The sequence below is a fragment of the Eschrichtius robustus genome, chromosome 4, assembly GCF_028021215.1.
Source record: "Eschrichtius robustus isolate mEscRob2 chromosome 4, mEscRob2.pri, whole genome shotgun sequence".
Lineage (NCBI taxonomy): Eukaryota > Metazoa > Chordata > Mammalia > Artiodactyla > Eschrichtiidae > Eschrichtius > Eschrichtius robustus.
In genome coordinates this window covers 86,923,678-86,949,966 of record NC_090827.1, presented here as the reverse complement: position 1 = coordinate 86,949,966, position 26,289 = coordinate 86,923,678, and the positions used below count along the sequence as shown (strand labels likewise).

Here is a 26,289-nt window from a genome sequence, read left to right as displayed (position 1 = left end):
GCTCAAATTTCAGTTTGTCCATACTATTGATTTGTGATTTTTAAGAAAGTGACCTGGGTTCTCTGAATTTCAATTTCCTCATCGTAAAGTGGGAATAACAACATCACCCCGCCCCCTTGCAGGGCTGTTCCGAGAATCAGATGGCCCGCTGCAAGTAAAGCACCCAGTAGGGTGCCCAGCACATGGTTGGAATCAGAGCAACGTTAGTTTCCTTCTCCGCCCAACCCTCTACTGTTGCCAAATGATGAAGGTCTACGTTGGATATCCATTCATTTTATTGTTTCTAGATCTCAACCAAAACAGGGCAGACATGTATTAGAATATCTGAAGAAGGAGAGATGAGCTTCATACAGTATTTTATTTGCTAAGTGACACTGGCCTATAGCATTAGGTGAAGAGGGAAAACTGACATTTTCTATAAAATAGGTTGCTATAGATCTCATCTGAACTCACAGCTCTGAAAAACATCTCGGCTCTCAGGAGAAGGGCTTTTTGAGAAATCATATATTCTTGCTTCTAGGGTCCATGTGTCATTTACATGGGCCAACGTTCCAGCTTCAGTAGAGACAGGGGTCACTTGCTGGTCAAACCTACCACTGGGAATGTGGCTGGAGCAGAAAAGTGGGCCCTGGGTGGGGACCTGTGTCCCCTTCCTGAGCAGCAGGTCTGCTGAGAGAATGAGAGACTGTAAGGGAATCCAAAGGGCCACATTTCTGCTCTGTGCCCACAGGAGGTGAATTGCAGTGTTGTCCGGCTGGAGATGTGGGTTAAGAATGTGCTGGTTCATCAGCTAAGCACAGTCTTAATGTAGTGATGTTTAGTCTGAGGATCTTTTAAGGTCAATTGAGTTATTTCTCAATTAATTTTTTAAAACTGAGAAATAATTGATATATAACATTTGTGTAAGTTTAAGGTGTACAACGTGCTGGTTTGATACATTTATATATTTCAGTAAGACCACCACCATGGCATTCGTTAACACCTCTATCATGTCTCATTTTTATCATTTCTTTTCTGTGGTGGGAACAATCAAGATCTAGTCTCTTAGCAACTTTGAAGTTTTCAATACAGTATTGTTGACTATAATCACTACACTGTGCATTGAATCCCCAGGACTTATCTATCTACTAGTTTTACGTGTGTACCCTTAAACAACATCTCCACAGTTCCCCTGTTCCCGGCCCCTGGTAACCCTCTACTCCGTTTCTAAGAGTTCGGCTTCTTTAGATTCCACATATAAGAGACATCATACAGTATTTGTCTTTCTCTGTCTGACTTATCTCACTTAGTATAACACCCTCAAGGTCTATTCGTGTCCAAAGCTTGTCACAAATGGCAAGCTTTCTTTCTTGTGGCTGAATAATATTCCACTGCATATACACACTACATCTCCTTTATCCATCCATCTGCTAACGAACACTTAGGTTGTCAATTTAAATTATTTATGGATTATGCTCAGTGAACTGATCTCAAATGTCTCCTTCAACAGGAAGCAACTGAAATTCCACATACAGATGCAAACTGTCTCTTTCTCAAGTCTAGTAACACTGTAACTGCCATTCTTAAATGGGATTGCCATTTTCTCTGCTGTATTACTTTCTTCTGCTCCTCTCCTCGGTCTGGTTGATTATCTCACCTTGCATGCCATTGTTGTTGAATAAATATATGTAGAATGAGTGGATGGATGGCTTGGTTACAGACAACTGTTGAGAGCTGTCACACTTCATGTCAATTTAGAGACTGAAAATATGCAAACCTGACTATTAAAACCATTTCCTTAGAAGCACCAGAGCCTGGAGCAGACGAGGAACTCAGGCTCTGATCGTTGTGGCTTCACACTTCAATGAGATTTTAAGTAGGAGGCACAGGGGTGAGGGGACAGCGTGGCTTCACGAAAATGGCTCAGTGTCTCAATTATTCTAATAGTCCTGTAGGAGGAGCCATCATTTCTCTATCAATGTCATTAACTGCAAATAAATAAGAAATGTTCACAGTACAACCTCAGTACTGGCACCGGCATTAAGTTCTCAGGCAACAGCCCCGAGAAGAGGACGCCTGGTACGTGTTGTCAAGTTTCTGGGCAGCCTCGGAATGCCAGCCTCGGGACCCCCAGGGCTCGACCAACTGGCTCTTCCTAGAGGACCCAGCCCTGCTCGATGAAGGTACCACTGCTGCTGCTTCTACCTGAGGCCGCTCAGCTCTGAGAACACCCACGGCCCAGGATTCTCTGCCAGGATCTCACGGGGTCAGGTTGACACATCTGCTGCCCCTGCGCTCTCAGGATGCCCACCTCCACCACCACTGCTGCTGGGGGCCGCCCATCACCTCACCTGTTTCCTGCTTCCTTCCTTCAAGGGAAGAAGGAAGTGTGCCTCTCCTTAATTAGCCATCCAGGCATCTGCCCACCACAGGGAGCAGCTGCCAGCAGTTGGATAACAATGCAGCTCGTTTCAACAGTGCCTTTCAAAACCCGGGGGCTCGCATGGCTGCCAATTCCTCAACTGCTCATTCAGGCAAGCGTAGTGACCAGAAGTTAATAAGGGAAAGGGAGCCGTGGCTCTGCCAGAAACACGGCATTATGCGTGGTCATGTTGGCAAATAAACAGAGGAAAACAGTTTTAGAAACACAAAAGCTGGCCTCTGGGCCCGGAGACAAAATGAGTATCGAAGGCCAATGGCTCAGTGTCCAAGAGGCAGTGAGTGTCGCCCTGCTCAATGGAAAAGCACACTGGACCAGGCTCAGGAGCCTGGCTTGAGTCCTGCTCTTCCCAGGCCAGCTATACACTCTCGGGCAGGTAACTCTGCTGCTCTGTGCTCCTTCCACCTCTCCTAAGGCTTGAATGAGATGGTCCTTATTTTCTCTTTGTGAATGTCAACCTGAAAGCCGTTCATGGGAGGATGAAATCTCATTCTGCCAGGACTTGGTATGTTCGTCATTGGCTCTGTGCCTCGGTTTCTTGATTCAACTGTGTTGACAGTTATGCCCCTCACTAAGGGCGTTTTCGCTGAATAACTAAAATGCGAGAATAACATCTGTCACAGACTGTATGTCCCAAAGATGGCAGGAATAAAGCACCCTCTCCCCCTTATCCTACATGCTCTCTGCAGTATGACCTTGACACTATCCCTCAAGAGGCAGAGTCCGTGTCTCCACCCTTGGGTCTGGGCTGTGACTGCTCTGATCAACAGAACAGGGTGGAAGTGATGGGGTGCCATCTCCTGAAACAGCCTTGTCTCACCTGGTGGCTTCAGGAAGCTTCCTGCTTCTTGGAAGCCAGACACCATGTGAGAAGTACACCTGCCTACCCAGAGACCACCACTGTGAGAACTCCAAGCCACATGGAGAGGCCCTGGAGGATGAGATGCCACATGAAGAGAGGCAGTGGCCAAGGAACACTGAGCCACCAGGCACGTGAGTGAAGAAGCCGTCCTGGAAGTGGATTCTCCAGCCCCACCTACCCCCAGATGCCCCCATGTGGATCAGAAAGGAACTGCGCCACTGAGCCCTTCCCAAATTCCTGAACCCACAAAATTTATTTCAGGAGCAAAATAAATGGTTGTTTTAAGCTACCAAGTTTGGGCATAGTCTGTAACATGTGTACACAATAACAGATGACAGAAACAATATTATCTGCAGTATTGGACAAATATGGGTGGGCCTCATCTTAATAGATCTGTTCCTAAAAGCATTTGCTGAAAATGAACACAAAATTACATGTAACATTATTTTTTAATCTTGAGCACTTACATTTACATTTCGGGAGAGAATCACTAAATCCCGTTGCAATGCAAGTACACGCATTAGTTTAGGCATCATCTCCTTCTGGAAAACCATATGCCACCCCTTACTCCCAGCCAGGATAGGTGTCCCCGGCTCAGCATCCAGGACATGATAGCTCAGCACTTAGCACAGTGCACTGAATTTCCCTGTTTGTTGTCTGCCCCGTGAAGGCAGGGGACATATCCATTCCTCCCTGTAAGAGAAGAGTCATAACGTCTAATGCATAAACTATGATAGAGGTGGTTCTAAGCACTTGACATAGATCTTATGTTTATATCAATTCACTTAATGTTTACTAATAGCCTTGTGGGGTAGGTACTATTATTATGCCCACTCTCTAGATGAGGAAACTGAGGTACAGAGAGGCTAAGTAACTTGCCCAAGGTCACCCAGCTAAGTAAGTAGCAGAGGCTGGCTTTGAACCAAGGCAGTCGGGGCCCAGAGTCCATGCTCTTAGCCACTGTAACACACAGCTTTTCTTTAACATTAAGCATTCAATAAATGTTTTTGACTCAATTAATGAATCAACAACAGAAATCAAACCCAAACTTCTCATACAGATCAGGATTTCTGAAAGAAAAAAACCCGTGCCACATGAACAAAAATCAATTCTAAGAACTACATGCAAACATAAAAATCCCATACAAATGCTAAGTAATGGTAACGAATTTGCTACATAGACCAGAAATAAATCTGAATGAGAAAAGATACTCCCTACCCCTTCCTGTTTATCTATTAGTGCTAATCTAGTCAGTAGCCACTAATATGATTACTTCAGGAAAATCTATGCGAATAGGAACCAAGGGAGGGCACAGATAAATAAAGCTTACAGATGAATATTAGAATCTCATGTTCATTCGCCGTTCACTTCAGGACGTTCCACTATCAAACCTACTGACCAACTGATGTGTATCACCTCTTTCTCTTTTCTCTCCATCTGGGGCAGGTTGTAACAAAAGAGGACAGAGACAAGCAAAGCTTTCACGAAAACCAGTGCCTGGGAAAGACATCCCCGAGCAGCTGGGAACTGGCTGCAAGTGGCCATGACAGAACTGGGAGGTACTGTGTAGGAAGACTGTAGAGGATGCACAGAAATGACACCTTATTTATCTGATTTCAAACTTTTTACTGTTGCTGCTTGACGTGTTGTGTATAGACCGGCAGCATAAGCAGCACCCGAGAGCTTGGCAGAATTGCAGTACCTTGTCCGGCCCCAGAACAACTGAACCTGAATCTGTCAATATGGGCAGGCAAGTTTGAAGGCACTGCCAAGGACTGGACCATCTGGGAGACGCTGGAAAGGAAGGGGGAGTCTTTCCTCAAGCAATGACTCTCCAGTTCCCCCCACCCTGCCTACCTCTGACATCCCTGCTACTTCCACCTCAGACACCCAGGCAGCCAGTGACCATAAAGCTTAGGGAAACGATCCCTGGGAGTGGGTGGGCACGACGCTCCCTTAGACCTTGGAGTCAAATGCAACTAGGTTTGAGTCCCAGCTCCACCAGTTACTGGCTGTGTGATAAAATGAATTATTTAACCTGTTCAAAGCACCAGTTTCTTATCTGTAATATGGGGGCAACAACCACGGTGCCTTGCGTTTGCAGGAAAATTGCATGTAGGTGCCTAGCATAGTGCAGGGCGCAGGCAGAGCGTGTGTTCAGAAAAGGGAGCCAGCTCCCTCTCTCCAGCCCTGGGCTCAAACTACTCTTTCTTTCCTTCTCCAGATCTGGAGATAGACCAGACTGAACTATTTCATCTCCAGACACCATAGATCAAGACTGCTCACTTCATTTCAGATCTGAAAATTTCTCAGAACCAGAAGTGACTTCTGAGATGATAACACATCATCTTACAGCCAAGGAAGCTGAAACCCAGAGAATTTAATGCTTGGGAAAGAATAATCTTCCTTACCCAGTTCCCTTGTTGTGGATTCCGAAGAACAGTGTTCTGAAAGCAGTTCTAATTACTTCTCCTCACAAATATCCTGAAAATGATTTGTTATACACTCTGACGCCTGGTCAGAGGCCCAGGAGACCCACCTTTGAATGCCATCTCCACCACTAACTGTGGGACCCTAGGAAAGTTATGCACACAAATTTTCTGGGATTCACTTTTTCACCTGTAAAGGAGGACCATTCGATCATCTTTAATGTCACTTCTAGCTTTAAGCAATTCAATGATTTCACATGAAATGCTGATTTCTTTAGGGACGTAATTTTAATACTGTCCACAAGATGGCAGAACACTTCCTTTACAGAAGTCTGAGCATAGCGAACACAAAGGAGAGGAAAGCACTCTAAGGAATTCGTACATATTTTTCAAAGCATTCAGTTTTCTACAATTTAATTATAACTGGCTTTTATTTTAGGGTTAATCATTCTAGTCAAGCATTTGGCCAGCAATAAGCCACATGCCATGAGAAAAGGAACGTTTTAAAGGGCTAAATTAGGGTTCTAAGGTAGTAGGATGAGCCCAGGGGGCAGAGTGCAGAATCGTGGGGATTCAGAAGTGCAAGCTACCTGGCCGCCCAGACATGACTAGAAATTGCCTTCTTGACAAATGAGGCACAAGAGGCAACTATCTACAAAAAGCTTGTACACGCAGACATTTAAAAACATTTCACATGGAGCAGTGACGCAAAATAGACAGAGAGAGAAAAAAAATAATTAGAAAAAATCTTCAAGATTACAATAACAAAGTTTTGAATTTAAACATGCAGAGGGACTAAACACCACGTACTGTCCTGAGCTAGATCCTGGAACTGAAAAAGGACCTAGAAGAACGACTGGTAAAATCAGAATGAAGTGTGTAGGCAATAGTTTTGTATCCCTCTTCATTTTTTTAGTTTTCACAAGTGTACTATGGTTATGTAAGATAGGACCTTGGGGGAAGTTGGGTGATGGGTATACAGGAACTCTCTGTACTATCTTTGTCACTTTTCTGTAAATCCAAAATTATTCCAAAATAAAATTTTTATTTAAAAAATGCATAGAAAAATAAGGGCAGGGCTTCCCTGGTGGCACAGTGGTTAAGAATCCGCCCGCCAATGCAGGGGACATAGGTTCGTGCCCTGGTCCGGGAAGATCCCAGGTGCCATGGAGCAACTAAGCCCGTGCACCACAACTACTGAGCCTGTGCTCTAGAGCCCGCGAGCCACAATTACTGAGCCCACGTGCTACAACTACTGAAGCCCGTGTGCCTAGAGCCCGTGCTCCGCAACAAGAGACGCCACTGCAATGAGAAGCCTGCGCACCGCAACGAAGAGTAGCCCCTGCTCGCCACAACTAGAGAAAGCCCACACGCAGCAACAAAGACCCAATGCAGCCAAAAATAATAAAATAAATTTATTAGAAAAAAAAGAAAAATAAGGGCAAAAGACAGCCAAGAAAGGACAGAAACACGGAGTTTCATAATAAACATAGGGTTTTGTAACTACCAAAACAAATGTCCTATGTTGATGATAATTTAAGAGGGGGGAATTTTAAAGTAGGAGGTAGTAGCTCACATGCAACAAAATAAGGTAAATAAGTAAAAATGACAAAGCCTAAAGAATAATGGGCAGTGGACAAAGGTGTCTTCTAGGGTATTACAGATGGAATTATACGCTGCCGTAGCCTTTTCTGAAAAGCAGTTTTGCAGTAAGTGACAGAAGCCATAAGTTGATAGCCTTTGACCCGGTAATACCGGTTTTAGCAACCTGTACCAAAGCAATGATTTAAAAGAAAAAAAGCCACCTATTTTTATGAAGTTGTGACTCTGCCCTGTAGCACTGGAAATTGTTCCTATGGCCACTGGGTACCTAGACAGATTATGGTGCTATTAATTAAATGGAATATTATAATGGAATTAAGAATGATAAATCTGAGAATTATGGAAAGGAATACGTGAAGTAATCTTTAAAGAGCTCAGTACATGCAATGTAGTATCCTAGATTAGGTCCTAAAAAGGATATTAGTGGAAAAAATGAGAAAATGTGAATGAATAAAGCCTATTTTAGTTAATAATACGGTATCAATATTAATTTCTTAGTTTGGATAATTGTCCGTGATTATGAAGATGTTACTATTAGGGGAACATAGGTGAAGGGTATATGGGAACTCAATATCTTTGTGACTTTTCTATAAATCTATAATTATTTTAAAATAAAAGTTAAAGAGCTCAGAATTATATACAAACTCATGCACATACTGCAATCAACTAAAAAAATATTTACTGTATATAAAGTTAGGTAGGCTCATAAAACACTGTCAGAGTTATAAAAATACTTTGCTTTTGCAGGGGTGGGGTGGCATGGGGGGAAGAGTTCATTTATGTTGCTACTTAGATGTTTCACTGAACAACTGATTATCAAGATGCTCTGACTCAGAGTGGCTGGGGAGAATTCTGAAGGATTCATATCCTGATAGTCTAAAAATGACTTTTATTTTTCCAGCATCTAAGTTTCACTGAGGGAGTAAGGAAGACATTTTCTATAATAATCTTTTTAGTAATCATTCCTCGGGGACTATATTTAGAATTCCATCATACATGAAATTAAATATTTTTGTTTCCTAAAGAAAGGATACCCTCTGCTTCTTTGCGGGGCACTCAGTTCCTGAGTCCTTGGAAAACTGAAAGAATGGAAAGGGTTAACTAAAGATACCCTTTAGATATCTTTAGATCTATCGAAAGCTTGAACATCTGGGAACCTAGATCTTGCCACTTCTGCCTGCTTAGGTGCCCCAGGCAGCATTAAACAGGCGAGGAGTGACTAAGGGGGCAGATGGGAGAAGCCAGAGGGTGGTGGCGATGGGGAATACCTCCAAGGTGGCCTCATCAAAGTCAGCTCTAAACCAATGGACTTGTTCCAAATTTGTAAAAAATAATTTCGTTTAGTGCTGTTAGAAACAGCACTGAAGGATCACCTTAGCCTTCCCTGCAGGGTTTCCCTTGGCCCGCTTCCATCAGGAGGTGGAGAGACTTGCCTCCAGAGAAGCACAGCAAGACTCAATTTCCCCAAAGGGACGCCATCTGTGTGGGGTATCTAAAGTGGGCAGCTTGGCCAATCGCCAGACACACAGATGAGCTCCACTCCAGCCCCCGCTTCCTCCTGTTCTGGCCCAGCGTTTATCATAAGCCTGGTTGAACTTACACCACTAAGGGATGGTCTGAAAAAACCTGCGGCCCATCCATTCCACTTCTAGAGTCTAGGGTTCATCTCTGCCTCAAGTCAGACCGGAAAGCTGGTCCACGCTGTCAAAATCCTCCACCAATTTACTTGAAATGGGTTTGTCCTTTGCTTCCAATGAGCAAAATCCAAATTTCTATGTGTCTTTACATAAACCTGGAGTATTGTTGAGGGCACGGATCACATTAATTGATGGTGGCCCCTAAATGAAGCTCCAGGTGAGACTTTTTTTTGGACAGTCTAGTGAGCATGGGCTCTGGAGCCAAATGGCCTGGATGCAAATCCTGACTCTACTATTGAACTAGCTGTTCAACTTTCTATGCCTCATTTTCCTCATCTGCAATAATGACAGTCAGCCCCTTGAATTTCCGTGAGAATAAAAGAGTCAACAGCAATGAAGTCTTTAGGACTAAGCCGGGCAAAATGTTAGCACTCAATAAATATTCATTATTACAATTATTTTATAACAGAGCACTAGAAAAACCATTATATTCCATAAGGAACTGAGATGCTTTTACCTCATGCACAGTGGGATTCATAGAAAGCAGGGTTCTGACACCCTTTTCCCCTCCCGACAGACATAGGGTCCTCAAGAGTGACAGTGACTTTCTATAGCACGGGACACCTTCAGAATCTAGGGTGGGATGGGGGCAGTTAGAAGCACGTGTAGTTTGCAGAAGTTTTTTCAAGATTCTGAGATGCCCTTACAGGAATTCATGCCGTTTACCGTAAGAGTCCTCAGTATAAATAATCACCTGGAGGTACAAAAATGGACCCAAAGGTCCATTTTCTTAACTATGCCAAGTCCTATGCTCTGAAAAAAAAGTCCTATGCTTTTTCCTTCTCCCCAGTCTGATCTGTCCTAACTCCATCTACTGTCCCAGTACAGACAGATGCACTGATTCTTCCCTTATGTTTTCTGTGGCTTGTAAGTGCTTTCATAAGTCTCCTCAGATCTTTTATAGAACAAAGAAGGATATAAAATAAATAATACAATACACATGCTTTTTTGTTTAGAACTAAGTACAACTTTAGTTACTTCTAAGAAAGCTGAGCCTCCTTATTAACATAAACAAGTTCCTAATAGGTGCTAGAATAGACACGTTGGGAACAGAACAGTGGTAGATCAAGAATTCAGTCAGCAATACAACTGAGAGGGAAAAAGAGAAAGCACCCTCTTAGGTAACAGCTCAGTTACCTCCTATTCCTGCCACCCATTCAATCTCCGTTCCATGCATCACCCTTCCGGCCCACTCTTGTCAATTTCACACTCAGCTTTACAGACATCACTGGCCCAGCCCTTCCGGGTGGAGAAAAATATTGCTGCTGCTCGCCCTTCCTCCTCCAGTCTTTGCTGATAGCCCTTATAAAACACTTGGTAGCAAAGCAAATTATTCACAGCCTGCCTTCCTGTTTTACTGCGTCCCTTCCCTTCCTTGCCGTAAGATTTATCTTTAAAGGCCAGGGTGTCAGCGGCCAACCAAGAACTTGTTCAGAACACGGCTGGCTCTGGAGCAGCCTTAACCTGATCAGGCTGTGCTTAGAATGAAGCTGAGCAAACTAGGAGCAACGGAGAAGCCCTGGGATTCTTACAGGACCAACGGCAATGTGGCAGCTTCTGGCCAGGGAGCCAAGGTTTTGAACCTGCACGGTGTTCCCCACTTAACTACTGCTACAGGAACCTATCTGCTGTTTTATTCACAGACACAGATCTACTTTGGGATTCAGAAAAACATCTAGGTCCAGCTACATAATTTGCAAATGAAAATGAAATATGTAAAATGAAAACACATGGCCCCCATGTTCAAAAAGCAGGGGGGAGAAAGCTGTAAAAAGTATTAAGACATGAAGCTTTATCCTTTCTTCTGCATTCTCTCTCTCAACTCCTAACGGGGTTTTTTGCTTGTTATTTAATGTCACGCTCTCTCGGGCATGGGGATACTTACAGGGTGAGTGCAGACCATCACAGGCTGCCCACCCCTACAGACCATCAGCTGCTTGGCCGATGCACCACGTCCTGGCCAGGGGTGGGGAACCTGAGCCAAGAATCCCCCTTTCCCGTGGACTCACCACCCCAGCCCACAGCAAATGGGTGACCCTCTGTTTGCAACACCTGTGCCGGGACACGCTAGGTACCTGGACTGGGAGTGGGCGGGGCCTCGCTGAATCACCTGCCGAACACACTGCTGTGCTGTCCGCCTGAGCTGGGCAGGACACTACTTTGTCCCCTCCTGGGACACCATGGAGTTTGTGTACCTGGCATCAACTCTCCCCAGGCTCACACCTAGCCCCCTACAGGGGTGGAAGGCAACAGTAATTGCTGGGTGGGGGCAGGGATGGGGAGGGTGGCAGGGCCTGAGGTGCCAAGGAGCAGGGGAACGGGCAGCTGAGAAACACTGGGGAGGTAGGGAGGTGGCAGGACTGTGCATAAGCCAAGGCTTCAACCCCCCGGAGCACACTCCGTTGCCCCACTGCACTTCATCTACAGAGCACAGGGTCAAAGATAAAAGTATGAAGAACATCAAGAGAGCAACTGCACAGAAAAACACGGGGCCCTGATTCTCAGCGCAGGGCCCTGTGCAACTGTACTGGTCACATACCCATCAGCCGGCCCTGCCGGTTCCCCACCAGAAGTCCAGAGCGAAAGTTCACTCTCACTTTCCACCATGAAACAGGCCTGTGTTTAGGACGGGGACGAGGAGGAGCTTTCGCTCTGCACAGGTGCGAGGCTGCCCTGGAGGAGGTGGGCGTGAGGGGTCTGTGGCACCTGTTCAACCGCCCCTCCCGTGGCACTGCAAGGCACAGCCTGGCTTATCTTCAAAGGCTTCTGAAGCCCACCTGTTCGAATGATAATTTTAACTTATTGTGATGCACGAAGAACTGATGTAGTGAGATACAAGCAGAGTCGTGATGATTACAGAAATCCTCCCCAAACCTAACTTGGCCGAGGGATTTACTTTAATTGTTGGGGAGATTAGGAAAGAGAGAGGACTGAGGAATAATTCCTCACTAAGTGGCTCTGGGTTGATGGTTTGTAAAAAACTGGGCCATTGGGCTTCCCTGGTGGCGCAGTGGTTGAGAATCTGCCTGCCAGTGCGGGGGACACGGGTTCGGGCCCTGGTCTGGGAAGATCCCACATGCCGCGGAGCAACTGGGCCCATGAGCCACAACTACTGAGCCTGCGCGTCTGGAGCCTGTGCTCTGCAACAAGAGAGGCCGCGACAGCGAGAGGCCCGCGCACCGCGATGAAGAGTGGCCCCCGCTCGCCGCAACTAGAGAAAGCCCTCGCACAGAAACGAAGACCCGACACAGCCAAAAAATAAAAAATAAAAACAAAAAAAAACTGGGCCATTATCCAAAGTCATTATTTTGATGCAAGGATATTAACCTGGTCGCTGAAAGCACTTTCTTACAAACCTTAGCTTCTGGGTCACTGTTGATACTACAAGAATCATCGTCATCAGCATGTGGGGCATTTCTAGAAAGAAAAACAGAGAATTGGGCTGAGAATTCTACTGCAATCTCTAGCCGCACAGAGCCACACGTTACGGCAGGTGCCCTGAACGCCCTACCTGAGCTTCAAGGACGCATAGCGCAGTGTTGCTCCTTCAAACTCTTTTAAACTGGGGTCCGGGTTGACTGTGGCTGCGTGCAAATCCTGGAGGAAAAGAGATCCCTGTTAATGTAGAAAGGGGAATGACCCATTACATGGCCTCAAATATCAAAGGGGAGAGAAGTCCTCCCGGCACGAGGCAGAGAGTGTACGTGAGCTTAGGCGGAAAAAGGCATGCATGGGCTGCTGATGCCGGTTTGGTGCCAAGTGCCGCTTCTTACAAGACAACAGGAACCTGGGGCAATCAGCCTGAAGTCATTCACAATGGGAGACATCAAAAAAGGCGACACGTGTGAGTCCCACAGCCCTAGCCAGAAGCCCCATCACTCCGTCCCTGCAGAATGCATGATATTCACAAAGAAGATGCAGCCACAGCCATGCAAAAAGGACAAAATATTAAATGAGCTAAAATCTGACAATATACTTGCCTTCCAAATGTCACTATTAATCTTTCCCCCATTCAGAACAGCAAAATCACTCCATGGTTGTTTCTAGACATATAATTATTCACAGGGAAAAAGCACATTGATTTTAAAAAAAAGAAAGAAAGAAAGAAAGAAAATAATAAAGGATAGAAAAGGAAAGGGAAAAAAAAAAAGAAAACACACACACACACACACACACACAAGACACTGTTGTTAGCATTGATATTCACAGGATGGGTTAGGGAACAAATTCACTCTAACCGCAGCAATGTGAGCTCGCTCTCCCTTGATCTAGATCAACACCTGAGGCCTAGGGCAGGAGGAAAGAGAGGGCGCTTTAATTACTTACCAAAACAAATGGCTGAATGTTGTTACCAGACAGTGAAGTTATCGATACTTTCTAAATGTGGTCTTAAAAGCACACACTATGCCTCAAAGTATTAAATGCCCAGCGTACCTAATTTCACAGGCAGCTTTTTCTCTCCTATTAACCAAACAGAACTGTTTTCTTGAAGTGGAGGTGGAATTAGGGATGATGTTTGTCAATGTGCTAGATGGAAATGGGAGTGTCCATGGCGAAGGGCATAAAAAAGCTGGGGGCCAAATTATTTTCACTTAAAAGAAAAAAATGGCAATGATGGAGGGCAAAGAACCCAGCCTGACCTCATCTTGCTGAGATTTAATCTAATAAAAAATAGCTCTAGACAATCTAATGTAAATTCCTCTTGTTCATAAAAAACTCTACTTCCTTGCCACCCAAGCCTCTTCACAAATTAATATTCGATCACGAAATGCTTTTCTAAACATAGTTACAGAACAAAGTGCAAAGCCTTGCCTCGCTGGGCAACCTCTGACAATAAACCTTCAAATCTAAACAACTCCTTCCTTTATTCACCTCGGACAACAATGGAAACATTTTTTTTCTTTCTACTATATTGACTGAATATTCAAATATTTTTCACGTGACATTTGGGGAAATAAATGATACTAATAAGACACCCAGGCACATCCTTATGAACTTGTTCCACTTGTCAGGAAAATCTCTTTTCTTGAATAATAAATCAATAAGAGAAACTCTTCCACTAAGTAACTTTACAACTAAAGTTCTTTGAAAATGAGACGGTAGTACTGACCCATAACTTCTGCACACAACACAATTTTTAAAGCCACTTGAAGCAAGAAGCAGTGAAGATCAAATGTCCCAGGTGTTGAAAAATGCATTTATTTGGCTCTGAAGGCCTCTCTGAAGGCATGGCCATTGCAAATTTGGATCCATTATCACTTCTACACAGTTGGTGTCATTGTTGCTTTCTTTGCTGGACCAGGCACCCAACCTGCAGTTTTTCAAACTAAAACAGAACTTGGACCACTGTGTTTATTTATTTTTTTAAAATAATCTCTTTTACTGAGCACAGAGCAGGAATGCTGTCCAGCCCCTCACCTCTTTCCTCACTCCGTCCCCAAAAGCAGTGTTCAGTTTTTACTGAGGAGAAAATATTACAGGAAAATCTTAACCTGTCAGCTGTGGCGACCTATGAACCCCCTGAAATGGATGTGGGGTTTTGTGCAAGTGCATTTTATCCCCAACTTTTCTGTTTTCAGAAGGGCCAGTGACCGAAAAATGTTTAGAGTTACCATCATAGGGGGATTAATAAACACTCACGATAAGGACTTGAAATATCAAGTACAAAATAAAATTTTAAGCTAAAATTTCTTTTTTAAAAAGAAAACAAGCCTATTTGGTCCCAAATTGTCATCATCATTTACACGTGAGCATTATTTGGTTTTCATTTAGGTTGAACTTTGAAAATGTAATCAGATGGTGAATTAGGAAGATTCAAGATAATTGTGCTCTTGTGAAGACATTTTTAAAAAGGCATGTGTGTCTGACAAAGGGAATCTGATATCAGAAATCGTACCCAAAAGACACTGTGTTAGGACTACAAAGAGTGAAAGAAGAGCATTTTTTAAAACAAGTATTCAGAAAAGGCTTTGGCATTTTATCAAACACTTCTCTATACGTGTGTGTTTAAATTTTTTTATGTATTTACTCTTTGGATGTAGGAGTCCCTGTAAAGTAAAAGTTGATTATAGTTCTAAGACTGCATGAATCTAGCCCTCATGCTACGGAGACATGAGTCAGCTGGCAAACTTCCAACAATCACCTTTTACAGATTTAAATAAACAAAGGCCCTATACAGTGATTTTGCAAAACCTTAAAATAACATAAGTATTCCTAAAGAAACCCTTTAGCACAAAACTCAAGCAAATAAAAATGGAAACTAACATTATATGCTATGAACAGGCCAAAGACCTTTTTTTCCTTCCCATGTTTAAAATTTTCATTGTCATCGAAGATGAGAAACTTTCTCCTCCATTTAAGTGACTTTTTATTTTTTAAGTCAAGGGCAATGAAGGACAAAAACAATTTGTCCTAAATGTTAAGAACGATATATTCTATTCATCTATTTTTTTTTTTAATTAAGAAGAGAGAATACAACATTTTAGCTAATAATTTAAAGAAAAAAGACACCAACACAGATGCTTGGGTTGTACAGAAAGTCTGCAGTTTGGGTGATGGGAGTGAGAGATGAAAGAAGAGACAAAGAGAAAGACAATCAAAGAGGAAAAGGCAGGCGAGCAACGTGCCCCAGGGAAGACAGACACAAAGAGAGGTAAAGGATAGCAGAGGAAGAACTGGGACCATCTTCCATGGCTAACAACCTCCAATCGGTCATCTCTCAGGCAATGCAGCTAAAGCCTTGCACAGCTGAGAGATGGTAGTGTCAGAGTTATGGCTGGGGACATACCCTCCTGGTGCTTGTCTTGACCTTGGCCAGCCTGCAGCACCCCTTATCCTGATTACGGTGATGACACTCAGGTTCTCGAGAGCCCTGGAGCCCTAGCTCCTCAGAGACAGTGGGGACTGACCCAGTGCCTGGAGCACGGCACCTGCCATGACCCTTCATGACCTTTCAGCATGGCACCCTCATGACCTACTAAGGGAATCAATCTGACTGTATAACCTTGACTACTGAGAGTTTTCTTCTTCCATATTTTTCTTCTGGGATCTTAGAAGACTTCCCACCAGAGTGTGGACAGAGTGAGGTCAAGAACATGAGCCCTTAGCCCACGGGCTGGCTGCCTGAAAGTGCCCAGGAACAGCAGTGTCCTTATCTCTACTAAGGCATTTGTAAGAATAAAATGTTTGAGAGCCTAGGGACTACAAAGGGTTATGAATTACGCTTCGTAATCCTCTTTCGTCAAGCCTTGAGCCTTGGTATGTGCAGCCTTGATGATAAATGGCAGAGTACCTGGAATTCTGGAATTCCAAGGAATAGGCCAGTCAATGTTAATGAGCACTGAATCCATATATGTGTGTATATTTTTTCCTTCTTTTAAAACTGCTTTCCGTGTTTTGCTGGATGCAACACTATCAAAAGAACAGTTATGGTTTATCATGCAAATAAAATCCAGAGAAGTTAAAAAAAAGAATCTAACTAGAAGACAAACTGACAAATGCTTGTGCAATTAAATTAGTCTCTGTGAACAGCAGCACTATTTAGAAACTAGAGGAGAATCAGGAGACCTGGGTCTCTAGTGCTGGCTCTGCCGCTACAGCAAGTCAACTAAGAGCTCCCTCCACTACAAGGTCGGTTTATTCCTTCATTCAGCAAACATTTTTTTTTTTCATTCAGCAAACATTTAATGAACATTGCCACGTACCAGGCACTGTGCCAGGTGCCGAGGACACAAGATGAGGGGGGCAGGTCCCAACCCCCCCCCCAACCCCGCAAAAGGGAGGCGGACATGCCTCAAGTAAGAATACTACAAAGAGACACAATGTAATAAAGGTTAAAGGGCTTTCAAAGCAGACGGGTGAGAACAATCCTTCCCAGGAGATGCTAGCGGGAAGCCAAAGAATTGAAGGGGAAGTGACATATAAATAAAAACAGGGAGACTAGATTCGCTAGAAGACCAGCTCTTGTACTCACTCAGAATTTCCTGGAATGCTTATGATAAAGGCAGATTCTCAGGCCCTACCCTTAGAGAGTCTAGCTCAGTGGCCTGGGGTAAAAATAAGGAAACTTAGCATGTTCTACAAGCCCCAGAGGACATGCTGGCCGTCGTCCTTGGCTCACAGGCTGAGAAATACTGCCGTAGCATTCACTAGGCCCTTCTCAAAGGTTCTTGCCAGCTCTAAAATGTCATGATTACTTGATCAGGTCAAGAAGTTCAGTAAAATGATGACAGACTGGCCCCTTTATGTTGCTGTCTTATTTCAAAATGTATGTGAAAATCCGTAGGTTCTAATGCAATACGTGGGTTTTGCCCCTCCTGGGGAGTTAGCTGCTCAGGCCCCTCCCAGACTCCAGAGGCAATGCAGCAAGAACAGAGTGAATTGTGATCAAGAAGAGATCACGGTCCTGAGAAACAATTCGACCTTCCCTTGCTTCAGACCCACTTGCTCCTCCATACTCTCATCCTTAAAGAACTTGGAAACACCTGCTGGAAAGATTCTAAGTAAGACTTGCTTATGGGCCAACAGTTATTCATTACAATATTTTGCGTAGCTCCCTCTTCTCTCTAAAATTCAACATCTAAGTAACTTGGAACAAACTGATGGGCTGGGGGGAGATCATCTTTGGGCCAAATTTCAGCAGCAAATGCTTCCCGGCCAGTTTATAAACTTTCAAAAATACTGCTGGCGTATGCAGAGGGAACATTATGCGCTGCGCCTAACACTTCCCTGGTGAACTTTGGAATGTGAAATGTAAAATTTTCAAACTGTAAGGAAGCCTTCCGTCCTAAACTTTTGTGAAGCTGAGTCAACAGATTTGGCACTTACTTTTTTTTTAAGCCAGCTCAGGAAAAATCTGTATAAAATATGCGTTTCTAACGCGACATATTACAAGCTTCTTCTCGCCCTTAACATTTTGCTTTCTCTCATGTTTCCAAATTAGTCAAAATAGATTCTATTTAGGGACCAAAGAAATGGCATCAAAGATATAATCATTTCTCTTCAACTGTTATTAGCACCTGAGACAATGTTATCAAGAGAAGTCATTTTCTAGAAGGTGCTGCATATGTCACCGCCCTCCCCTGGAGTGAGATGAAGCCATTCAAGGCTCTCCAAGCCCTGATACACACATAGTGAAACCTGGGGTAGGGGCAGGGGCCAGCAGACCTCCATTCAGGCTTGACTCCACTAGGTATTAGGTGTGTGATCCTGGGCAAGCTCCCTCACCTCTCTGTGTGCGTTGTCAAATGTAAAAAGGTAATGACAACTGTCGTACAGATGCATAGGGTTTTATGAGGAGTAAGGAGACAAGGCATGAAGCTGGCGCCCTAAACACTCGATTACCCTTAGTGCTTCTACTTTAATATCTGTGTCAGCACCTGCCGGACCTGGGAACGTAGCAGTCTGTGTCTTCCCCCACCTCTCCCCTTCCTCTCCTCTCTACCTATCTGCTCATCCCTTTGCCCCTAGGATTTTAATGTATTGCCTTTTAAATCTGCTTGGTTCTTTGACTTAGTGGATGGCCTGATGTCCAGGGGGAAAAATGTACATGAAGCAAACAACCAAAATGTTGATCCAAAGAACATCTATCCCATTGGTCTATTTAAAGTGCTGGGGGACTTCCCTGGTGGTGCAGCGGTTAAGAATCCGCCTGCCAGTGCAGGGGACACGGGTTCGATCCCTGGTCCGGGAAGATCCCACATGCCACAGAGCAACTAAGCCTGTGCGCCACAACTACTGGGCCTGCGCTCAAGAGCCCGCGAGTCACAACTACTGAAGCCCGCGTGCCACAACTACTGAAGCCTGTGCGCCCAGAGCCCTTGTTCCTCAACAAGAGAAGCCACCACAATGGGACGCCTGGGCAACGCCATGAAGAGTAGCCCCCGCTCGCTGCAACTAGAGAAAAGCCCGTGCAGCAATGAAGACCCAACGCAGCCAAAAATAAATAAATAGAATTAATAAAAAAAAATAAAGAGCTGGGGATGAGCCTCTCTCTGAAACTTCAAAAAACTACACATCTGTCAACACGTTTCTTGGAGGGATAAGGCTTTGTCCAACACGACGGCAACAGAAGAGAGGAACGGAACCATCCTGCCACCCTGACGCCACTTGCCTACCGGTTACTCAACTCGCGGAGCCTCGGTTACCTCTTCTCTTAAGTGGGAAACATAATAGCTGTCATCTCTGCCGCGTGAAGAGTCTTGAAGGGGACAAGTGAAGTGACGTTTATGAAAATACCCTGAAAGCCACAAAAAGTCATGAAGAGCAGTCGGGAGGCTGACCCGTGGGGATGTGATGGAAACACTGAACTCCAGGAGAGCAAGTGAGGCAGGTGGCCATAGGACACACAGTCTGAGCCTGGGAAGGGGGGCTAGGCAGCGAGCGGGAGGGGGTGGAAGCAGGCATGGGTGGGGCAGAGCAGGCAACAGTGGGCATCGGAAGGCGGCTCCGGGATGAGAAGAGGACTCTGCTTCCCAGTAATTATCCCCAGGGCCAGCAGCCCACCTGTGCCGCGTTCTTCCTGAGACTTTTTGCAGAAAACATGAAAGTGGAAGTCTACCATATTAATCAAAGAAGTAAAAATCCGAGCCACATAAACCTCGGGATGCCCTCCTTGGGCTTCACCCCACCCATGCCTCGGCCTCAGGAGGTGGGCTTCGAGACGAACTTCATTTCTTCCACATACAGAGGACAAGAGATTCACTGAACAGAAATGGTATCTCAAAGTTAGTCTGAGTTCCTCACCTCTGGACCAAGAGAAAGCAGGTAGGCTGAGATCTCGGAGCCAGGGAAGCCAAGTGAGAAGAACTCTGACCTGGAATTCAAGGAGGATTCGGGAACCCTGCGTTCTAGAGCCAGTGTGGCTGCTGGTCACTGGCCTCTCTGTGCCTCGGTTTCCCTGTCTGTAACGGACAGACACTGGTGCCAATGCCCCCTTCCCAACCGGGCATTCTCTGGTTGCAGGGCACTCCCTGGGGGTGAAGATGGTAAAGGGTTACAATAAGGGGGATGGAGCCCTGGAATGGAGAAAGATTCTAACAGAGATGCCAAGAGCCAAGCAGTACAGGTGAAGAAGGAAGAGGAACTCTGTGCCTCAGTGAGAGCCCAGGGACGTCCTGGCCCGCTCAGCCCCTGGGAGGCCACTCTGCGGTCCAGGGAGAAATGCCAAGAGGTAACTGGGCAGGAATGGAAGAGGGCTCCACTTCATGCTGAGCTCCACGAGAAGCAGGCTGTGTTGGGTCATCTTTACCCCCCAGCACACCTCACATAAGGCGAATAAATCGACTGAATGGGATGTGCCCTTAGAGTAGGAATATTATGCTGATAAAAAGTTATCAAAATCACCCAGTGATAAGCAACAAAATCCTAAGTGATTCAGTGGAACTGAAGCACATATCTGATCATCAGGGCCAAGTACCAACAAACCAAGGCCCTGGTCTATCAACGGGGCCTATAGCTCGCCTCAACCCGTCCCTTGAAAGATGGAGAATTTGAGGCCCAGGTGGGGTGAGATGCTGAAGCCCAGTAACGGCAGGAATGTGGCTGGAATGTAGGTCTTCCTGCCTCCCAGAGAAGAGCAAGTAAATAATGGAAGATGTTGTTTACTTTTAAAGACAGGAAGGGAAGGGTGATAATAGCGGCAGATATGTAGAGAAACCTTGGGGTAAGAGATGCAGTTCAAATTCCTTCCATGTCCTCAAAGTAAAAGAAAATGAGTCGTTTAAAGAGAAGAAGACTGTGATCAAAAAAAGGCAGAAGTGCCCGTGTGTTAGGAAAGAAACTTCTTTTCTCCAGGAAAGCCATTACTTAACTCTGACCTTTTTCCACTGTAATTCTCTTCAATATTTAGTTATCAGGATTCACAAAGGTTCACTGCAGGGATCTTTGTATTAATAAATACCATGATGGAATTTTTTAATGCCTCATTCTTTGTTTAAACATCAGATTTCATCCTCAGGGACAGAACAAATTTATACTGCTAATTATTTCTAAAACAATGTCACTTCTGCTAAATAAGCAGATCCTCTTTTTTTTTTTTTTTATTAGAAATTAAGCATTTAAGGGCTCTCAAGGGTTATTCCTGCAGACATTCTCTCCATGCAGTCAAATGAGCCCACGGATATTAATAAGATATGCAGTAATTATAACACATCTGGCCAAGAGACATTCTTCTGTGTGTAAATATTTTATGGAACCAGCACCATGCACAGCACCTACAGAGTAAATTACTGCCTCAGTGAGCCCCAGGGAATCTTAACCACTTCTCATTAATCAGCCTCTCTTACTTTCTGTACCTGAAATGGTGTTTCAAGAGACCAAAAGCCATTAAAAAAATGAAAACATCCCTGAAAGATGGTATTAACACTATACACTAAGAGGAAGCATTTCGGTTTCAAATGCAACATGCATGAAAATCAAAAGCTTACCTTGATGACCTGTTGGGGCAGAAGCAATGAGTCTAAAGAGAAATCACAAGTTACATCCACTCTACTAAGCCATCAAAAAGACACTCCATTTTACCTCGTTCTCTGGGGTGGGAGATGGCGTTACAGAACTAAGGGACCCTTTCCTAGAACCCTGAAGATCTGCTGGGATGGAGACAGGGCGTTCCCACTGAGTCGTCCCTGTTGGTATGTGCCAATAATAGGTCCCAGCGATGTCACTGATTCTTTTCCAACCAGGTGGCAAATCCGGATCAGTCTGAAAGGAGTGATCAGTCCATATATCTGCTGGAAAATGGAAAAAAAGAGAGGGTTTTATTAAAAGAGGAAACAATTACAGTCTTCCAATTTTACTACCAACAGTCAGGAGAATTCCACAGGCAGATGTGTCCATAGCCCAAATGAGAACTAAAGCCATCCTATGGACACGAAGTATGGAAAGAGCGGGAATACGGAAAGAAACATGGAAAGAACTGGAAGGTTGACACTTGAGAACATGGATATAAAGGACCCATTATCAAGTCATCTTACAGCTCCAAGGACCCTATGAACGAACAGGCTAAAGCTCCATTAGTCAGAATCAACTACCCAAGCAAAATTTGCAAGGTTACACACAAAACCTACTGTATCCCTTTGTACATTTGTAAGATTTACTGTCTGGGATCATATATCATTCCCAGCAATGAGTACAACTCTAATGTTTTTTAACTGCTTTCTGGATGCGTTACTGGATTTATGAGTACTGGATTTATACCTTTCATTTGCTTTAACAACTCCTCCCATTTGATTGTAAACATCTACAAAGTAGCCATGTCGTTTGTAATACTCTAGAATTCTAAACTGCACACAGAAGATTCCCAAGGAGGGCAGACTGAAAACGCCTTGGAATTCGAAAAGGAACCAGACTGACTCTAAAAACTGGCCAGTAATATAAATGCATGAAGGAGGACAGGTGTGGGATACAATAGAGAATGGTGAGGACTGTGGCAAACTGGTAAGCATGTGCAAAGTCCAAAGGCATTTAAATGCAAAAAATAATTTTTTAAGAACTGTATGTGTGTGTGTGTGGGAAATAAAATACATCTACTGGGCAATTTCAGTCACCCCTGGCTTATATCAATATTTTATTAATTTACTGGATAACTATTTGTTTTTAAAAATCTCATTTTTGGCCTTCTTTGAGTTGAGTATGAAATGGATTAAGGTGCTAGAGAACAGAGGAGAGACATGAGGAAGCAGAGTAAGAAATCCATAGAGAGGGAGGCATAATGGAGGAATCGCAGGCGGCTATTATCAACATACATAGGTAGAAAAACTTAATAAACTTGTGCTCTAAATCTGGGGATCACTTCATTCTAAGGATGAGGTCCTTTTCTATGTGGTCATTCACAAGAGGCTGGAGCCGTTACAGCAATTTAAATGAGAAAGTACGTGGGCCTTGCTCTCAGCAAATGTCACTGCATCATGTGGGCTGGCGTCACTGAGGCTGCTACAGCAGCAAGAAGAAAAAAAGAAACCAAACAAAGTAGTTGATTAAGGCTATGGGCACAGATGTGCATTCATGCGGTTGTTTAGCATCCCAGCATTCACTTTTCTCATTTAAATCTGCCAGAGGCAAAACTGCCACTTGTCTCAAATTATGATGGAAATTTCCCCTCCCCCTACAGGAAATTAAGCATGATTAAATAATTTCAAGTTACCCAAATCTTTCAGAAACAACTCGAAACAAACACGTGCATACACTCCTCTGTCCTGTCTCCGTTTTAGGGGGTGAGACGGTTGTTTCTGCTGTTATTTTGTTTTAAATATTTCAACTGGGATGGGAAAGGTAAAACACACAGGTCTTGGTATTAAGTTGGAGAAAACCCTACCAAGGGTGTTCCCTTGTCCAATTCTAGCAGCTCACAGACAACAAGCTCGAGATGGAAACTAAAAGGACATAAAGAGGATGCTAGTTACCGTTTCTGTTGTTTTTAAGGTCTGAGGGCCTGAATTTACACACGTATCCCCGTTGTCTCTACAGCTGGGACATTAGCATACATGAAGAATAGCTACATACCACTATGAGAATATGAAATCACATCAGACCAAGGGCAGAGACCAAGGTCAGCAGTCTTCAGGTGTGGCTTTCCAAAGTGGTTGAGAGGGGCCTTGGGCTGCATGGCAGAAAGTGGTCTGTTCTGTTTCAACCAGACCCATTCACTTATATTTGGTTTATATTTTGAATTTCTGGTGAGATTTTGTTGGAATAAAAATTACAAGGGGGGTTATTCTGTTGCTAAAAATTGGTGATGATGAGATGATGACGATGGAGGAAGTGAGGTGGGCACATCTACAATATTATCAGCAGTTCAGAATCATTTATAGAATCCCTTCCACATCACCCTACCCTGGTTGTAAGGAATGTAAGCCCCGTGAGGGCAAGCAGACATTATCTCTGTCATGTTCACCATCATATTTCCAACACCTAGCATGGCAGGTGTTCAATTACAATGAGCTGGATGAATGGAGGATAGATGGTGGATGGATGGATAGACAGATGGGTAGACGGAAGAAAGGAAGATAAGAAGGAAGAATGCACAAAGAAGGAGGGAGAAATAAGTGAATGAAGTCCTGAATGATGGGAATTGAACTTGGCGCTTAGCAAAAGAAGAATTCTGAAGAAATCAGTTCTGTGTAATTTCATAAAACAGAGCAACTTCACAAGGCTCGGGGATACTAGCTTCTAGTTAAGAGCATGTCTACTTCCCTTGAAGGCATATGTGAATGTTGTTATGGACAAAAAGAAATACAATACGATAAACTGGAAAGAGTCCTGGGCTAGAGGTGAGATTTTGTTTCTTTTTTTTATTGATAGGTTCCACAGGAACAGCAAGAAATATGCCTTCTGAGGCACCTCAGTGCCATTACACTTCATTTTGTTCAATCTTCAAAGCCCCAATATGCTTTGTTTTCCTACATAAAACTATGTACACATTTAAATAAGTACCCTGGACCTTATTCAACAGGTCAGTGGTTTTCAAATGTTATCAAATTGGGGAGAAGGACAGTGGTGCAGGTAGGTGGAATTCCAGGCCTGTCCAGAGTCTTTTGACTGTTGCAGCAACATTTTTATCTGTTTTAAATATTGGTCTTGTATGCATGATTTTCCTTGAAAACAGGGATTAGTTGAATGCTCACATCAATCCCACCAGAAGGTAAGAGTGGGAATAATAGCCAGCCAAGACAAGAAGCCGGGCCTTTCAAGGCTTAAACCCAAGTTCTCTTAATGCTGCCATGAGGATCTCAGGAGCTGTTAACAACTGTGCTGTTATTTACAGTAAAAGTAACAGGGAAGTTGATGTGGGCTGTGGGCTGAAATACCCAGCTGCTTTATTGCTTCTTTATTGCAGGAACTCGTGGAGTGTCCATTGCTGCCCTATGAAGGACACACTGTGGTTATCGCATTTCTAAGGCTCAGAGAGGACGGCAGTTTGGTTTAAAGCCAAGGGGGTAAACTATGCCCCTACGTAGAAATGGATGTTACTTTTTCAGAGATCTGAGAAAAATCAGTTGTGGTCAGCTTGGGGGAATTTAGAAGGTGTATAAACGGGGCAGGGGCCAGGGTGGGGGGGGGCACATAAGAAAGGACACAATGGCTTCAAGTCTGAGGCTATGAAACCGACCAGCTGACCTGACCAAGGTTACAGAGTTGGTGAGTGAGGGCACCAAGATGTGCCCTGGAGACTAGGTACATCCATGCAAGGACACTTCCAATACATGCTTTGCATAGGGTCCTCCCTTCTGTGTCTCCCTCCCTAATTCTGCATCCAGTAAACCCAGGCAGCCACTTCAGCTGGTCCATGGATCTGCAGCCTCTCCCACTGGAAACTCGAGGATCATATTCCACACCCAGGCACACAGCAGAGACTGAGATCCCACCTATTTCTCCCTCCTCCCTTCCCTACAGGATCTCACAGCTAAGAAGCTTTATGGTCTCCTGTCATGTCATCACTGCATCACTGCATCACTGCATCTTGCTGAAGGCGCCTTCAAGGAGAAGAGGGAAAGGGAACACGGTTCAGTGGTAAGAGCAGAAAGCTATAGATATCCTTTCTAAGTGGCTCTGTGGCCCACGTTGTCGTTTGCAGTTTTGTTCCAGAAGCAGGGCCTGGAAGTCGGAGTGTAAAAATAGCAAGGCTGAGAGCCCCAGAAAGTCTCTCTTGTGCTGGGAGCCTCTTGGGCCAAGAGCAATACTTGGCATAGAAACAAGGAGCCCGTCTATGAGCAGCAAGGACCCGCCCTTTCCAGCCGCCTTGGGCGCCGGTGCCGCTGCCGGCCTGGCTCCACCTCTACCACTTCTCTCCTGCTCTCCTCCCTGGTGGGGTCTGTGTGTGAAGCAAGCCTGCCTCTCATCACCCTCTCCCCTGGGCTCACTTGCAGGAACGGCAGGGTCAAATGAAAATGAATTAGCGTCTAGCAGCAGCTGGAAATCTCCCCTCTTGCTCCGGAGGCCACAGGAAGGAGGGATGGGTGAGCTGGGATTCTAAATTTGGCAACGTCTGCAGTGTAGAGCACAAGAGGCCTCCCCCTGGTCCTCTTAATGGCACTCACTCCCTTCCTTGAGAGTTGTATACCCAGTGCCTTCCGTGTGCACGGCAGCGGGTGAGCACCTTGTGAGGAAAGAGGAGACATTAACTCATTCAACAAATATTTCCTGTCTGCTCTGTGCCAGGCATTGTTCTAGGGCTGGGGGGTGCAGAGTTCATCAGATAGACCCGGGCCCAGCATCCGTGAACTGGGGCAGTCGTTCTCAAGGTTCACAGTCACCTGGAGATCTGCTAGAACACACATCGCTGGG

The 26,289-nt window shown here is 44.6% G+C and overlaps 1 protein-coding gene across 18 annotated transcripts in view; it reads right to left on the bottom strand.

The window, feature by feature from the left end:
- Positions 1-26,289, bottom strand: part of APBB2 (amyloid beta precursor protein binding family B member 2) — a 365,031-nt gene that overhangs the window by 97,487 nt on the left and 241,255 nt on the right. For 14 of the 18 annotated variants that reach the window (XM_068543063.1, XM_068543057.1, XM_068543046.1 and 11 more), the window contains 4 exons: positions 21,529-21,737; positions 12,990-13,052; positions 12,521-12,606; positions 12,366-12,426 (listed from right to left, as the gene is read on the bottom strand). In XM_068543063.1, the coding sequence (XP_068399164.1) occupies positions 12,366-12,426; positions 12,521-12,606; positions 12,990-13,052; positions 21,529-21,737 (419 nt within the window). The remainder of the gene's footprint in view (positions 1-12,365; positions 12,427-12,520; positions 12,607-12,989; positions 13,053-21,528; positions 21,738-26,289) is intronic. The other 4 variants (XM_068543062.1, XM_068543061.1, XM_068543056.1 and 1 more) reach the window with 3 other exon arrangements.